The 18,277-nt window shown below is 43.9% G+C and overlaps 1 protein-coding gene across 2 annotated transcripts; it reads right to left on the reverse strand.

Moving 5' to 3' along the window:
• Positions 1–7,967: 7,967 nt before the first annotated feature.
• Positions 7,968–16,747, reverse strand: scaf1 (SR-related CTD-associated factor 1). 2 transcript variants are annotated; one of them, XM_076996203.1, is made up of 10 exons: positions 16,567–16,747; positions 15,570–15,623; positions 15,317–15,433; positions 15,089–15,165; positions 14,682–14,782; positions 10,831–14,589; positions 10,091–10,173; positions 9,659–9,964; positions 9,419–9,547; positions 7,968–9,121 (listed from the first exon to the last, which is right to left on the reverse strand). In XM_076996203.1, exons 2-10 carry the CDS (start codon positions 15,621–15,623, stop codon positions 8,963–8,965), a joined length of 4,785 nt encoding a protein of 1,594 aa, XP_076852318.1. In that variant the 5' UTR covers positions 16,567–16,747; the 3' UTR covers positions 7,968–8,962. The 2 variants fall into 2 exon arrangements, with proteins under 2 accessions (XP_076852318.1, XP_076852319.1); XM_076996204.1 differs by lacking the exon at positions 15,570–15,623.
• Between the last annotated feature and the right edge of the window lie 1,530 nt (positions 16,748–18,277).

The raw sequence follows: 18,277 nt of genomic DNA on the forward strand, positions 1-18,277 counted from the left end.
TCAATTATACTGCCTTTGCCCATGTCCTTGTTAGGACCAAAAAGGCCCAAGCCAGAGTCTACGAAACTGCTTGAGAAACAAAGATGAGTGGTGGACTGAGGGAGAGGTCAATTTCTTATTTATTTACATGAATTTCCAACCTTCCTTTTGTCTGCTTGCTTACCAGAAGCTTGTAAGACCGGTTGTGCTGGTTAACGGGGAGTCAGTTCTCAGCCGGACAGGCGCTGTACTCCATATGACCCACAGGAGACTATCAAAGTATGAGTCTACATTTGAAAGAGCACACTACACTACACACTGTATACTACACTCAGTATGTACAGTATTCTTGTGCCTGTAGTAGTATGCAGTATAGTATTCAGTAAAAACCAACACAAGCCATACTACAAGGTCATGTGAACTTATGAAGGCTCCATTCACTTCTGAAAGATTTTTCACCACTGTACTGAATGGCAGGATGCAGTTCATTATAAACATAGTACACAATGAACACAGTACACCATGAACATAGCCCTGGGGGGTATTCCAGAAAGCGGGTTTAACAAACTCTAAACTTAACCCTGAACTCTGAGTTGTTTTACCCCGATCTGACATACTCAGAGTTTTCGGTTCCAAAACGGCTGATCGGAGTTAAAGTAATCAGGGTCGCTCAACTCTGAGTAGATTGACTCAGACAGAAGCGTGTTCACGCGTAACTATTAAAGGCATTCTTAATGGAACACAGATAAATAGGATTTATCATGGACTTAAACGCGAAAATCAGCTGAACATCGTATTTCACACCGCTGTAGCTTGAAGTATTAATGACTGCATATGCAGAATATTTAGATATTATTAAACGTAAATGTAATACTGCGGTAGCTGCTAGAGAAAGGCAGTCAGCATGTCAAAAATTGCCAACAGAGTTAATGCGTGAGTGAAAATGATATTTTATATTTAGCAGAAGGGTGCGATTATATTATTATTTTCTCCACCTTTATAATAATGTATTGAGTTTTTAAATATTTTTAATTGAACACTTACTAATTCCAGGTCTAATCTGAGTGGTGTGAAACACACATGGCATCCGATAAAAATGAAGTATAAGAATATTGTACAAAGTGGTATGGCTGTACATAACTATATCTTATTCTTGAAATATATTCTAAAATATATTTATTTACAGGAAAAATGAAATAATGATACATAACAGTGAATTTGACTAATGTATATTAAAAGGTTACAGGATGGATGGGTGGGGTTGGTGGTGGTGTATGATTTAATGTGGAAAGCAGTGATTGCAGATGGAGTCTCTGACAACTCTACTATCTCTGTCACCCACATGCATGTAAGGTTCCTCGTCTGTGGGCATGTCAGAGATGGTAGGCTGTTACTCTTCCTAGATGGTTGCAATGTTGTGTAATACCACATATGCCATTATTATGTGGCACGCTCTATCAGGGGTAACTCTGAGCCCCTTCAGGCACTGGAACCTGGCCTCGAGGATTCCTAGGGTCATTTAAATTCTTGCCCTGGTTTTGCTGTGGGCCTGTTTGTAGTGGGACTGTGGTCCAGGTGCAGGATCTGAATAGGGAGTCATAAGGTAGGCCTATAGGACAGGCAGGGATAACCTCTGTCTCCATGAAGGAGGCCGTCATAGTGTCCTATAATCGCACCAGGGCTTGCAATGATTTAACTATTACACTGCATGTGAACAACTAGCATAACTACATCAGGCCTACCCTGTTCAGATTTGTTGTACAGTGTGGAATCATGCACGGATCCTGGCCATCTGGCTTCAACATTTGTGATGAGGTGGGAAGCATCACATATGATCTTGATGGGGAGAACAGTCAGTTACAATAGCTACGTTATTCTTGTTACCATTAAAGATAAGTACATTATTCATTAAGGGTTATAAAGGTTAGTTCCTGTACATTAATGCTATGGATGGATTTTCTGTTTATGTAATGGCCTTCATGTTCTAATGGTGATGGAATAGGTAGCATATGTAGGTTCCATCAATGCAGCCAATCACTCTAGGAAATCCTTAAAATGTAAATGGAATGCAGAGGTGTCAATTCCAGGTTCAGAAAGTAAAAGTCCTCACCAGGATTTTGCTCAAGCTTGCTAGATTTTCTAATTAGTGCAATCCAGGTAAAATTAGTGGAATCAACACAATCCAGGAAGCCTGAGCAAAATCCTGGTGAGGACTTTTACTTTCTGAACCTGGAATTGACACCTCTAATGGAATGAAGTTTGTTATATACTGCTTCTCCTTTGCTTAATTTCCTTATTGTCCGTGTGAATTAAAGACAAACCAACAATGCTGTGGAATTCCTCTTTGATGTCCATAACTGGCTTATGCCCAGGAAACACCACAAAACTGAGCACTAGTCATTTTAATGCCAGACATAGTTTTCGGACAGACCGACATACAGTAGCTTTGCTGACAGATTGCGCATACACTATAAAGAAAACTTTCACCAGCAAAAAACGAAGAGCGATGTATAATTATCTGGAGAGAATTTAGGGCTGATCCGCGATGTGTAATATTTGAAATGTGACGCTTAATAATGTTATTAATGTAAGTAATGGATTGTGCTGAGTTTCCGTGAATTCTGAGTTAACTTACCCGGTTTTCTCGCTTAACCCGCTTCTTGGAATACCCCCCTGGTGGCATACTGGAACATATGCCAGAGCAGTAGGTCATCTGAGTATCTTTTACGTACTAGAAAAATTCATTTTGGTCACAGACTGTATACAGGATTCTGATGTGGTTCTCAAGCACTACACATGTAGTATGTAGTAGGCTATTTGGAACACAGTCCTGATCTGTATCCCAGGAATAAACTGATGGCTGCAAAACCTACAGGACATAATTATTTAATCTACACTGAGAGGAGTGTAGTAGACATTTAGGAATGATGGGCAATCTGAACTCCTTAATAGAGGGGGGAAAATGAAGCACAAAGTTCATGACAGCACTGCACTACTTAAATATAAGTAAACTACTGGTTCTCCTTCCAAATGAAATCTGGTAGATAAGATACCCTTAAACTGGACTTCATGGTGAACTCGGAGAGAAAATTAATGCATTTTTAAGTGGTCCTGTTGCACTGCTGTAGGCTCGTGATAGCTTCCACATTCAAGAATATTAAACTCATATTCAAGAATATTAAACTCAAAATAGACAATTAAAAACAAATATTCTGTTTACAAACCTTTTTTTGACTCTCAATATTAACGACAGTTTTCTCAATTACAAAACGTCATTTATTGGTTATGGATTCTGTTTTTTGATTCTCAAAACTTTAGGACCTATTTTGACTCCATAGTGGCGATTCAGATCAATAGCCTCAACGAGGACATGCAACGCAAAACGTTACAATGAAAACTTGCCATCGTTAAAGGCAAAAAAGAGTTAAATTATTGTCACTCATTTTTTTAAATTAACATTAATTATAACATATTATGCTATGGGTTAAGTAGATATATTACATCTAGATAGAAAAAAACAAGGTTTACCTCACTGAGTTCAATTATATCATCATACTAAAATGTTCTTACGTGGGAGTCTCTCTCGAGATAATTTAGCTGACGCTCGTATCAGAGCGACTTAACTTACAAAGTGCTTTGACATCTGAACCAGACTACTACTAAACTACAGGAATAATTTCAATACTTCGAATTGCAATTAATCATAGGCTCAATATCTTAAAAACTACAGGAGTTAAAACCGATACCTACAACTGACGTATTTAGCATACGAACAAGGAAAACAGGAAGAGCCAGAAGATGTGATCAACTTAAAGGGATTTTGATAGTGATATAAACAACCATCACAGACTATGGAAGTTGGCCTAGACATGCAGGTGACAGAACTGAACTTGCATTCATTCACCGTAGTTGAAAGTGAATGATAGTTTCGTAGCAACTTTGATAACAATGGTCATACAGAATTTACATCACTTCCTTCTCAGAGCAGCTTGGCAGGCGCTATTTACAAATGTATATACAGGTGTTGGGGTTTCCATTAGTTGTCAGTTATGATGATCAAATTAAAATAAATAAACACTTGAAATATATCAGCCTGTGTGTGATGAACGAGTATAATATACAAGTTTCTCTTTTGAATGGAATTACTGAAATAAACTTTGTCTTGATATTCTATTTTTATGACCAGCACCTGTATAGGCTATGGTGCGTTTTTGTTTGGTGTTCAGTCTAGTTACGCAAGTACATTCTAGTACATTCCTGTATGTATGTCCTTCGTTGACTGGACACACACGCATCTAAACTTACAGTACTTGATATAATTAATCTTAACCCTCTATGGCATGAATTTTTATTTTAGGAGGAAAAAATTTTTTCATTCTAGTATTTGCTAGATTAGGGGTCCCTTATAATATATAAATAATAAAATTTGCCCCCCCACCCTCCTGCCCCCAGATTTTGGTTTGTTGCCTCAGGGCAACAAGACGCTATGAGGGTACTAAAACGCCAAGGTTTTCTGTAATTTTCATATAAGTGTAATGAGGTACAAAGAAGTATTAATCACATTAGAAGTTTTATTTCACAAATTCCACAAATGGTTTATCAATCTGTGGGTTAGAAATTAGCTGCAATGTGTGTTTGTGTTTCTGAATGTTTGTTCCTGTGGGGTACAGATTGAATCAATGTTTCCCTTTTTTGGAAAGCACAAAGCACTGCTGTACCCAAGAACTACTCCAGTTCTTTAGTAGTGAGGTTAAGGGTTTGTTGGTATCACACTGAATGGCATATACAGGGGTTGGACAATTCAACTGAAACACCTTTCATTTTAGTGTGGAAGGTTTCATGGCTAAATTGGACCAGCCTGGTGGTCAACCTTCATTAATTGCACATTGCACCAGTAAGAGCAGTGAAGGTTCAATTAGCAGGGTAAGAGCACAGTTTTGCTCAAAATATTGCAATGCATGGGCATCCAGTGGTTCAAACATTGTATCCTGAAGACGGTGCCATGTATCAGGATGACAATGCACCAATACACACAGCAAGACTGGTGAAAGATTGGTTTGATGAACATGAAAGTGAAGTTGAACATCTCCCATGGCCTGCACAGTCACCAAATCTAAATATTGTTAAGCCACTTTGGGGTGTTTTGGAGGAGAGTCAGGAAACCTTTTCCTCCACCAGCATCATGTAGTTACCTGGCCACTAGAAGAATGGATTAAAGTCCCTTTGACCACTGTACAGGACGTGTATATGTAATTCCTAAGATGAATTGGCGCTGTATTGGCTGCAAAAGGAAGCCCTACACCATACTAATAGATTATTGTGGTCTAAAACCAGGTGTTTCAGTTTCATTGTCCAACCCCTGTAAATTTGACTGCTCTATAATAACTTCCAGAATGCCTTCAGAAAAAATATCTGGAAGTGTTGATATAGGGACACAATATTGTCTGATTTTGGAAGGCTGGCCTGCAAATTAGTGATGTTGGGACTGTGGTGTGTTCTCCACCAAGGTATGTTTGAAACACCTTCCTCTGATACATCATTATCATCTTCATTTTCATCTGTTTTCAAAAGAAACCATAAAGCATAAAATTACAATAGGTCATATACAACTGTCATAGCCCGCTGATGCGCGCACACACACACACACACACACACACACACACACACACACACACACACACACACACACACACACACACATTCATACACACACACATTACATACAGTATGTTCAGTATGACTGGACCATCATCATCCAAATTTTCCCCGTCACTGTCCTCAATCTCACTGTCCTCACTGTCCTAAGGTTTGACCCTAACTGATGGATCATGTTCCTTACACCCATAACATGTTCTTGCATCCTTTTCCTGTGAGTAATGGTTGATAGGACAGCAAAAACAATGTTATATAAATAACTGTGAGTCCCTGCACATCTCCATCCATGAACATGTCATTGTACAAACTAAAGTGGTCTAACTGCGCAATGTTGCCCTGAGGCAACGAATGAAAAACCTAAATTTTAGAATATAGATAAAGAGAAAAAGTGTCTTTACTCAATCAAATATGCTTTTTCACATATTCCTGCACATCACAGATATTTTTTAATACAAATTTAAAACATTTAAACATGTGAAAAAGTGATATTGATCTTACCTTTTGCTAGCAGTGTGTCCAAGCATGCTATGCTCCAAAAAAGGAGTGCTCCACCCCCAGGTGAAAGACACACCCACACCCAGACCAATTTTTATTGGTGCCAGACTTATCAGCTGATTTAAAATGTGATGTTTTACCAAAAAAAATTTAAAGAGGCAGTGTGGGGGGAGAAATAGTGGTTTGTTGCCTGAGGGCAACACCATGCCATAGAGGGTTAATAAAACACGAGCGACTAAACGGTTTAACTCACCGTTAACGGCCAGCTTTCGTTTTCACGGCATCAGTGCGAAGAAAACATTGGACTAAACTGCCCCCTGGTGGTCGAAACTAGTATAAACACTAACTATTAGCCATTAGCGCCTAAGATTATCGCGATTCGTACTGGAAGTGTAATGGGAAACAATTTTCACAGAGGTGCTAATGGCTAACAGTAAGTATGTCAAGTGTCAACCTTTTTTACTTGAACGTCATCTACGTTGGTCGAGAATTTTTACTCTATTTTAAATTTTACTTAATCTTTCTCTTGTGTTTGCACTGTTTTAAAAATGTATTTATTGTTTACAAATAGCAACCTAAAAGGCTGGCAGAATGATAAACAAGCACATTTTCATATTGGCCTGTCTCCGGTCACAGCGTCTCAGAAGACAACACCCACAGTGGCTAAGGGATTTTTATGAAATACGTTTAAAATTCACTTAATCTTTCCGTCCACTTCGCAATTGTTTTTTTTATTATATTTAAATATTTTCAACTATGCGTCGTATGCCGCTTCTACTAATACAGACACTCAAATCAAATAACCACCGGCCTGAGCAGGTGAAATCCAGCACGCGCGAACTGCGTCACGAGCTGAATCGTCACCTTTCTGAACGGCTCCGAGCGCTCGCTCGCCACAGCGCACAGTGCGCATGCGGGGCTCGTGTAATCAGGTCCGATCACACGGCAGGACGAACACGGGTCATTGATTGGCATTATCAGAAAGGCAGTGAAAGAAAGGCATTTGGGGCTTAGGACTTAAACAGCCAGTGTTGCCTTAGGTCTCTGAAAACACACATGCCATGGACTGTTAACCTAACAGTATTTTAAAATAAAAAACATGAGGAGTGCATATGCGAATAATCTGCCGTCTCCTGTTTCAGGTACAATAAACAATAACAAAAAGCAAAACTTTAGCCATTTAGAAGTTTTTCATCACTTTCCCTCTCTCTCACAATCATTTTCACTATGATCTACAGACACGGACGTAATTTGTCCCCTGCAGTTTTTACGGTTAAAAACAAATATTTAATTACAATAGGTTTCCCACACTACGTGTGTGAACCCTAATAAATAGCGACGAATCAAGCGCTAGGACCACGCAGAAAACGACCGCTCCGAGTACTCACGCTGAAAAAATCTAGTATAATAGTACCCCCCCTCGGTCAACGATTGACACACACACCCCGCACCCCAGTTCTCAAGCCATTTGTGTCTCCCCCACCTATGAAATCAAAATTACGTCCATGTCTACAGATACACTTCAGTTGGTTGTCTGCCAATTTGTTTGTTTTCTAAATCATAAGAAACCTCTTTAGTGCAAGTTTCAGTTGCTAAATTTTTAAATTAGCCATATTTTAGGTAATGCAAGTATCTACTCAATACACATTATTATGAATTTGATGAGGACAAGTTAATGAAAGTGGAAGTGAATGGAAGCCTCTGTAGCACGTGTGGACCGAGCCTCGATCTGAGAGGGTTCATCATCCACTCTGTCTGTGCCTCTGGTGGCGGCTCACCAGTACTACAGGATGCTAGGATGACCTCCTCCCGAGAAAACACCAAGTCAGAAATGTTCGTAACGGGTGCTGGCACTCAGCTTTTATATCTCGACATTGGCGATTGACCTGTCCCAGTCATTACAGTATCCTGAAGTACAAATACAGTCTAAGACACATGCATCTCTCCAGCCATGCCGGTACACGATTTGTCCTAGGTCCAAGTTCTGCACGTCTGGGTGTGCGAGTGGTCAGGGTGGCGGTGGTACAGGTCTCTGACTTGGTGAGAGTCCGTCCACCACCCTCCCCTGGTATTCTGCTACAACGAAACCAACATAAGAAGGACTATGATTTAACAGAGCGACAGTTCTGTTCAAAGAAAAACAAAAAGTAAAACAAATAAATGTGAAGATGAAACTGGTGCCTGTTCCCAGCGTGCACACATTTGTTTACTTTGATCCAAACCTCTTTTTTTTGGAGGGGGCATTAATAATAACATAACATCCTCCATTATAACTCTAGATTGACCCTGTCTGGGTCTGGGGCCATAATAAATGAGAATCATCTCTAACCCAAAGTAGAGATCAGACCTGCATTACACTGACATTCACATTAAAGACAAGGAAATAAAAAGTCAGTTGAACCTTATATACTCTCAGACTCACAATGACTGACCCCTGTACATCACAGATGAGGGAAAATACTCTGGTGTAATGTCCAACAATGTGGACAGGCTGAGCTGGTGTGCACTTGAGTGTTGTGATTGGAGAGAGAGGTGAAAGGTGTAGGTTTAAATGTGTGTTCATCTCTCCCTCCTGAGTCTGTCATTGTTTTAAAGCATGAGTCACACTCCTTTAATCATATGCCTGGACTGTAAAACAAAAAAAAAAAAAAAACAGACAGAGGAAGAGGACTGGTGCACAAGAGTTTCCACAACAGCCGCACGTGCAGAGTGGTGCAAGAACTGGCACTCTCGCCTGGTTAGTTCAGCAGGCACCAATCACGTGCAAAGATACAGACAGGATCCTCAGACGCCCGTTTGATTAGAACGAAGCATTAAAGTAGTCCATGTCCAATCACGTGGAAGAGTGCAGAGTGGTGGATTCTCTGTCTTCCTTGTCCTCCTCGTCCATTTTGCGTCCGTGCTTCCTGAAGTACTTGTACCTCTGGACGTAGAGCTTGACCAGGTTACTGACTTTCACTGGGTTGATCTCCCCCGTTCTACTGTGGCAGATCTTAGGGAGACAAACAAAACTCAGTTACAAGTGTGTGACATGATGCTGCAGGTCCTGAAATTGTGAAGAGTTCATCCGCTAAAGCTGGTTCTGACACGGTCCATTCCCCTGCGACCAGTTAACTCAGCCCACGCTTGTGCCATGCCTGTCTGTTTAAATCATATTACATTATAAATTTAAGGTCACAATCAAAATGATCCAGTGTGTGTGTGTGTGTGTGTGTGTGTGTGTATGTAACCTTCCCTGGACTGCAGCTTTATCGCACCCCCTCACCCGCCTGTTTTAAGGCAGTTTTACCTTGTGCACCGCTTTCCTCAAGATGTCCTTGTACTCCTCTTTGTTGATGTCTTTGCGCTGATAGTATGGCTTTATGGCCAACTTCACTTCCTCTACTGCCCTCTCCTGGGTGTGCAGCTTCTTTAAATACTGAGAGAAAAAGAAGATTGAGGGGAGAAAACCCACACTGGAACAAATAGCTTTCAGGGCATGGTGATGAGGCACTGAACAGACGGACTGTGAAGGGTAAAGAGGACATACCTTATCAGGGTCTTTACTCTCACTATCCCAACTCATCTCACTCACACCCCCTGTTGCCACCGTCAGACCTGCGGGCAATGGAGGCGGTGTCTGAGCACATCCACCACCCAGGGAAAGTCCAGGGTGCAAATGTGAAGGCGGAGTTTTGGTGCAGCCGACCAACGGAAGGGAGCCATGGAGGATAAACTGGGCTGGAGTTGGACCCGAGGGTGGGACGTGTGATGGAGGGGGAGGGGCTTGAGAGGAAGAGGAGGAGGAGGATGAAGCATGTGTCTGTGACTGGTTCTGGTTAGCCTGAGAGAGGATCTGTTTAGCCCCCCAAAAAAGGAAACACATTTGAGAATGAACCATATGAACAATTTGCATTTTTGTGAATTAACTACAAAAACAGCAAACGCCACACAGACTTTGTTTGATACACAATCACCTCACCTGACTTGTGGCCTGAATGAACTCTTGCGCTTTGGCTCGACCAGCAATATTAGCCTCTTCCATTTTGAACAGGAGAGCAGTCACTGCAGGACAGGGAGAGCATGTTACACTTCCAAATGAATCGTTACACTCTGCTCAGTAGTCGGTTCTTCTCTGGACCTGTTTGGATAGGCACTACATAAGTGTTTACTGGTTTGAAACTCTGCTGTAATATGCTGGTCTGATAAGTTGGGAGGTGTATTAGAAGAGAGAGCATTCATTCTGAGCAGCGCTTCTACATGGAAAACCTTGGAGTTCTCTCAATAATTGCCTTAGATTATGACTAATATTTTTTTGTTAATTTGGATTTGATTACATTACCAAAAAACTGCTTATGTAAAAATATATTTGTGTAATATATACAAATTATTTAAAAACACAAAGCATGTATGTGTGTTTATAATTTTTCAGTTAATACCAAATACACAATAACAAGGTATCCACCATTACTTGGCATCAACTGGGACTTCTAAAAAACTATATATATATATAGTACTGGTGGAACCTTGCTTATCAATACAACTACAAATAAGTGTTAGAGAACTGTACTGTCCCTGCTCTAGCATGTCTGATTGAAATTAACTGTGGGGCTAGACTCTGAACACTAGCCTAAACAAACTACAGTGTAACAATCATGTAGTAGACAATACATACAATACATATTCAGTATGTCTAAGATTAAAAAGTAAAAAGAAGCTTACATGCCAATACACCTCCAGCTGTGCAGTCCACCCCCGCCTGCAGGCTCCATGGCAGGGGTGGAGCAGCAGGGGGTGGGGGTGGAGGTGGTGGGGGCTTGCTGACTGAAGATGATGATACTGACGATGAGGAGGATGAGGAAGGGTCAGCAGAAGGTGGAGGAATGGGATGAGAGAGGGATGCGCCTGCGAAGGTAGATGATGAGGTGGAGCATGGTGGAGATGCCTTCTGGTCGTCCGGGGGGAGGGGCTTGGAGCCGGACTGCAATATGCAGTCCCCTCGCGACTGCGGAGGGCTGGGGGGCGACTTCGATGACGCAAGCTGTGTGGACTGGGACAACGCAGGGCACTCCTCTGAAAGGAAGGAGGGCTCTGGTGTCTTGCAGCTGCTGTCTACCGTCTGAGAGTCCGGAGACGATTCTCTAGTGTCCCGAGGAGGCGGCAAAGATAGCGGGGGTGTGTGAGGGGGTGAGGACGAAGGCGGGAGGACACTAGTAGATGAGGAAGAGGACGATGATGAAGATGATGATGAAGGGGTGGGGCCAGGAAGAGCGGAGGGAGGACTAGACGGTTTTGGACCAACTCCAACCAAAGGCTGAATGTCGGCACCTGCTCCTGCCCAACCAGACCCTAACGAGCTGCCATCAGCACTTTTAGCGTCCAGCCCATCCACCACCAGACCCTTCTCTCTGGGCTTCTTCCCCGGCCTCCGCCGGCGCTTGGCGGCTGAGGACGACGTGGGAGACGATGCAGACGATGACGTGGAGGTGGTGGAGCTTGGCTTGGCTTTCTTTGACTTCAGGCCCGTTGGGTTGGTGCAAGAGGGCGGAGCAAGGGTACTGCGCTGCTTGCCACTCTTGCCTAGTTCCTTGACTCTGCCGGGCAGGGACAGCGGTTCTGAGCAGGGCTTCAGGAACGGAGACCTACTCTCGTTGTCCCGACGGAACACCACAGCTATAGACCCTCCCACGACTGAAGGCCCTGAGGCTCCGCCCACCACCCCAGCAGGTCCGAGAAGGTCGATGCCCAGTTTACTGCAGTTTCCTGTGGTGCTGCTCACGCCCTCCCGCACCAAAACAGAAACCTTAGACTGCAGCTTGGCTTTCCTGCTGCTTCCAAGCTTCTTGGACCTTCCGGAACGACCAGACTCCTTCTTGCTCATTTTTTCCTTTCCCGTCTTCCGACATCTTTTGGTGATGGATGAGGAGGCACTGGGAGGAAGAGAAGCCATGTTTCCAGAGGAAGCAGACAGAGGCGGTGAGAGTGAGGGCAAGACGTTTTTGCTTTTTGCTTTGGGTCTGTGAGAAGAGGAAGAGGTGGAGGACTCAGACTGGCCCACTTTTTTGCAGCTGGATCTGGATTTCTTCTTCTGATGGTGGCGGCTGATTTTGGGGGCTGATGATTTGAGTTTGGGGATAGGGAGAGTGGGTTCGGGGGGAGGAGGAGGCAGCAGAGGAGAATCCTCTAAGGATGGGTAATCCGAGTCCAGCGCCTCTCCATCCAAAGACAGCATGTCCAGATCCTGGTGGTCGGACACGCGATCTGATTCGTAGCCAGGGTAGTGAGGAAGAGAAGGAGGGGGAGGAGGAGTGAGGGAGGTGGGGCGTGACCTGCTCCTGTGATCCTCCTCCGCTCTCTCTTCGTCATCAGAGCGTCTCCTCCGTTTCCTCTTGTGCTTGCGGGGTTTGTCTGAGCCTTGTGCGGGGCTCTGGGAGCGGTTCTGGACATGGGCTGGAGAGCCAGGGACCGTGGTAGTGGTGGTAGTGGTGGGTGTAGTGGTAACAGTAATGGTTCGTTTGATGGCAAAAAGATCTGAGCCATTCAGGTCCTGAATGGAGGGCGGTACGACAGGTCGGCCATCTCTTCTCCTGTCCCTCTCCCTTTCTCGCTCCCGTTCCTTCTCCCTCTCTTTCCTCTCACTGCTTTCCCTCTTCCTTTTTGCGCTCCCCCTCTCTCGGCTACTCGACCTCCTGCTTCCTTCGTCCCGGTCTCTCTTCCTTCCCTCTTTCCTCCTGGAGTCTTTCTCTCGGTCATCTCTCCTCCTGTCCCTATATCGCTCTCTTTCTCTGTCCCTATCTTGCTCTTTTTCCGTTTCTTTTTCTCGGTCCCTGTCTCGATCACGTTCTCTCCCTCTGTGCTGGCCTTCTGAGGGACTAGACCAGGACCTGTGGCTGTGTGCATGCCGCGAGGCATTTTGGGATTGCGAGTGGGAGGAAAGTTCTGAAGTGCTCAGGCGTCTGCTCTTCCTCTTGCGACTGTCACTTCTGCTACTTCTCCTCCTGTCCTTCTCCTGTTCTTTCCGCCCTCTCCCACTCCTCTCATCATCTCGGTCTTTCTCCTTTACTTTCCCAGCTCTTCCACTCCTCCTCCCATCATCCCGTTCCTTGCTCTTCCCACCCAAATCCACTTTTCCCTCTTTCCTCTTCTTCCTCTTGTCCTTCTCCTCGCCTTTCCCCTCTTTCCTCTTGCGTCGGTCCCTCTCTTTGGAGCTCTTGGATGACTTGCGACTCACCTTCTCTGTGGACAGGGGCGGGGAGGCAGGAGGGGAGGTGGGAGGTAGTGGCGGGGCAGCGGGAGGAGCAGGAGACATGGATGCAGAAGAGCGGCATCGGAATCTCTCTTTTCGCCGGATGGTGAGTTTCCTCCGCAGGTCTCCCACGCCCACCGTGGGAGCCGGTTCCCTATTCCATTCTCCCTCGGCTCGGACGGACACAAAACCTTCACCGTCCAGTACCCGGAGGATCCTTTCAGGTTTGAGACCTCCCCCCTGCAGAAAAGAAGGGCTTCCAGAGGACGGAAGCAGCACCTCCCTTCTTCTCTCCAACTCTCTTTCCCTCCCTCTGTCACTTGCACCCACTATCTCTCCTTCTTCTATTTCAGAATGCTCAGAGTCATCCACTCTCCTCTCTCTCACAGCTTTCCCTCGTTCCCTTATTCGTTCTCTAACGGGTCTAATCCTGTTCGAGTGTGTTGTCGCATCCTCAGACGTATGAACGGGGCCCAGGGTCTCTGTAGAGTCTGGCGGTGACCCAGCCGTCTGAGCGGCAGGCTGGCCTTCCTCATCTGCCCTGAGCTCATGCCAGATGCTTCCAACTCGACCTCCTCCATCTCCATTCCCAGCCACCTCCATCTCATTCTCTTTCTCCGAGGCCGGGGAGCCAGTGGGTTCAAACGGATCATATTTATCTCCTTCTTCTTCATCCTCCTCCTCCTCCTCTTCATCAGCAACTCCTCGTTCTCCCTCTCCTTCTGTGGGGTGGAAGGGGTCGTAGATCTCCGTCTCTGGGCCCTCCCAGTGCCCATCACCATACAGGTGTGGGGACAAGGAGAGACGGCGCGATGCACTTGAGGATGATAGGGGTGGGGCAGTGTGTGAGGGCGGGGCTAGAGAAGACGAGGTGGACGACACGCCATCTCCCGTTGCTTTGCTGACTCTGCCGTCGCCAGCATGGCCACTTCCCTCGTCCTCACGATAGCCCGTGCCCATTCCTCCTGGAGAGGACGAAGAGGAGGGAGAGGAAGACGGGGACGAGGGTGCAGAAGAAGGCGATGAGGGGGACATTGAGGGGGACGAAGGGACAGGGCTCTTGGCAGTCTCAGTCACCCTCTGAGAGGGGCAGAATGAGGACGGCCTGGGCATATGTGGTTTGCGGTTTTTCGTTGTGGGTGTGGGGAAAGGGGCAGGGGTCAAAATGCAGTCTGTTAAGGCCTTTTCTAGCCTAGAGGCTGTTAAAGGAAGGAACTGTCCATTAGATGTGTATCCTAAAAGAACAACAAAAAAGGAGGGAATGTCACACAATACACAAATGACCTACATATGTGTAAAGTAAGCCACATCACGGATAACAGCTTACCTGTCTTTCTGAATCCAAAATGAAAGGGACCCGGCACCAACAAAGCCAGTGAAGAAGAGCCTTCTATCCTTACCTCTGCTGTGAGTTCCACATCCAAGTCACTTGAAAGGGACCAAATCCACATCAGCAATTGCAAAAGTAGTTTTGTGACTATATTTCCTGCACAGCATTTAATAGCCTGTGACCACAGGGCACTGAGATGTCGGTCATAGTCATCTGCTGTGACACTATACTACACATGTATCTCATACACTACATGTATCTCAAATCCAACACACACATTAAGCTCAAATAAAGAAATTAACAGATCTGTCCGAACAGGTCAGCTAAACAAAGACCCAACCCATCATAGATGATAAATGCCTCACTGTCTTCATTCTGATCACTTCATATTCGCTTACACATACCTGTCGGAGAACTGCTGTTGAGAGCACGTCTGAGGCATAAGGAATGCAGTATTGGAGAGACGAGCAGTGGAAGCTCCCTACACAAGCAAACATGGCATGACACTTACATGACACTTGGGTCAACCTCTTGTGCTGACTGAATTACAGACAGATGGTCCAAATGAAAGAGGAGGAAGTGATACATCTCACTTCCTGTGACAGACTGACGCTTTGGCCGTTCTATATTACCAGCTCACTGGGCTCATCATCTGTGGTCTCTCCGTTTCCTTGGTAACACCTTAGACCAATCGTCTTTCTGTTTTCCTCCGATTCCTTTTCTTCCTCGTCGTCTGAGTTATGCTCAGGCTGTGGCGGGACACAGAAGCATGAGTGAACCTCATCATCTGGCTTTTATGGATTGATGATGTCAGCACAAACACGAACTAACCTGCACCTGATCCATATAAAAACGCATCCCTTAATTGTGTAAATGGCCACTAACCTTAGCCTGCAGAGGGCCTGTTTCATCCCCATCATATTGCCCCTCTGCACCCATCTAGAGACAGTGGAATAAAAACCCATAACCCTCAAGATACCAATTCCAAGACTTCCAGAAAAAATATATATATTACTTTTTTCGAAGGTTTTAAGAACTGCAAATAACTCTCGTCACTATATAAAAAAATAAGGCGATGTGCCATAACAACTTTCCATTAGATATGAAATTTTGCTAGCAGTCAAACGTATTTTGCGAAAACACGCAACCACCGAGACATCAACGGTGTCTAGTTATTACATGTCACAGAAGATGTCTGTCTTGACCATCATGCGGGTTAGGTCAAGAGGTATTCAAAATCTACACCGTTTTACTTTTGGAGCATTTCTTCTGAACACAACACAGATCGGTCATGGGCTTCGTGCCACCGTTGATGTCGCGTACGAGTAGTGACTGTCAATAATCACTCTGACCGAAACTACAACGCGTAGTGCCGTGCTGCGATCTTACATTCAAAATCCAATAACCGGCAGCCTGGCTAACTGGCTAATATGATGCATAATGCTTCCCTGCCTCTTATCCGTTTGTTAACACTTGCAATTCATCAATCACCACTAAAATAAGGACAAATCCTTAAATTACCAACTATGCCAGTCCAGACCACAGTGACAGCACATACCGAGAATACTGCTGGAGAGCTCACCTAGCTACTGCGGATTAGCCAACCGAGCTAACTAGCTATTGAGACAACGAGAGTTGTTTAAAAGCAAATCAGTGACCAAATATGTAACAGTTCAGCTATCGTCGCTGCTACGTACATGCACTACTGTGACAGAGAGTGAATCTCACATTATTTCTGAAACACTCAACTGGTTGTTGGTTTTGCTAATCAGCTAGCATCACAGTTTCGGTAGCCTGGCTAACTAGCCTGACTGACTCCAGACCTTCCTACGGGGTTCCAGCTAGCATGCTAAACTGCAGCCAGGCTAACAAAATTACTTACCGTCACCAGGCAAGAGATAAGGCAGTGGGCGAATTCCGCAGTCGCAACTTCGTAATTCTTTGAAGCACTTCAGTAACCTCCGAAACGGAATATAAAAGACTGAAACATTTTCCTATTAAGAACACAAAAAGAGGCCCATCCCATCCTAGTCCGCCATTTTACTCCCCTCACTGTAAACCGGCTGAGAATTATGGGAAATGATGTTTTATTTTTGTTTTTTTGGTTCACTCGGGATTTTATTTCTATCGTTCATCATGACTCATTCACCTGTTTCAATTCCAGTGCCTCCTATCGGAGAGGATGTCATCACGCTATGTTGAGCTCTGGAACAGTTTTAAAAATTGCATACGTAAAGTAAATATAAAATATAACTCATTACACGTCGCATAGGGTGTACATCTACATATATATATATATATATATATATATATATATATATATATATATATATATATATATATATATATATATATATATATATATATATATATATATATATATAAGTTGTGGGCCGTTAACGGCGTTATTATATTGTGTGTGTGTGTGTGTTCAACTTTAATAATGCTGTAAAGATCTGAATTAAATCAGTGTATTTGAAATGGTGTGTCTGACTTACCATGCAAACTTATCTAGCTGACCTTTATCAGATTACACAGGTATTTTTAGGACATGTTTAAATCTCGACTAAAGACTTATCTATTTACTTTGGCCTTTGATTAGTCTGTTACATGTTTACCACACAGGGCTGGACTGGTAATCTGGCGTACCCGGTGGGCCAGTCCTCAGGTATGGCGTCAAATCCAATTCAATAATCGCGAGCGCGGAAAATCATTTCGCGCAAGGAAAAGTGCTTATTCGCGCGAGCAAACCTACTCTCGCGCGATCATAACGACTTTCACGCGAGCAAAACTACTCTCGCGCGCGAGGAGAGAGTTGCTTGCGCGAGGAAAATTTGTCACACCCTTTCTGCTTGCGATTAAGCTCCTGCTCGCGGAGCAGATCATTTGATTTTTGACAGTCGTGGGAGGGACCCAGACAGGATTGGCTTCTGGATGTGAATTGTGATTGGCTGTCAGTAGGGTCCGTTTCATGTATATTTTTTCGCGATATCAACGCATTTAGGCAGCTGGATGCTCCAAATACTATGAATTATGGTAAAACAAATAACCAGCTAGCTATTTAACCTAGCTAGCTAGTTATTTATAAGTCTGACGTTTGCATTGTTTACATTGTTTGTTAGCTAGCTAAGTTGGCTATTTGTATTACACAAAATAAAACTGCCTTAGCAATGCACTTGGCATGTAGCTAGCAATACACAATTAAAGCAGAGGGATAAATGGTTCAATACAGGTACTAGATATGTTGCAGATATCTTCCCATAATTTGGTAGAAATGGGAAATGTTGTCAGGGTAAATTTTGCAGAAAGTGCAATTCGCTTCCATGTCCTTTATAAACCATTGTTAAAAATGTTTTTGATGGATAAACTGTAAATTATTTTAAAATATACTTCTTTCACTTTATGTATGATATATATTTTGCTGGCAAGGTCCAGATCTCTTTCCAGTCGAGGTTGTTAAAGATGGTGTTCCAATAGATACATATGGATTAGATACAACATCTTTCTGAAACAGTGAGCATATATAATGATTACTATTGTGTGACGTAGAGAAACATATTTTCCCTATTTCAAGATTGGTTGGGTCGATGGGT

This window comes from Brachyhypopomus gauderio, chromosome 2, assembly GCF_052324685.1.
Source record: "Brachyhypopomus gauderio isolate BG-103 chromosome 2, BGAUD_0.2, whole genome shotgun sequence".
NCBI lineage: Eukaryota > Metazoa > Chordata > Actinopteri > Gymnotiformes > Hypopomidae > Brachyhypopomus > Brachyhypopomus gauderio.

Bases quoted from the DNA above. Each gene is read 5' to 3' on its own strand.
- scaf1 (XM_076996203.1), bottom strand. From the start codon at position 15,623: ATGGGTGCAGAGGGGCAATATGATGGGGATGAAACAGGCCCTCTGCAG. The intron at 15,166-15,316 runs GTAATATAGAAC...TTGCTTGTGTAG, and splicing joins ATGATGAGCCCAGTGAGCTG to GGAGCTTCCACTGCTCGTCT. The intron at 10,174-10,830 runs GTAAGCTTCTTT...CCTGTCCTGCAG, and splicing joins AGCTGGAGGTGTATTGGCAT to TGACTGCTCTCCTGTTCAAA.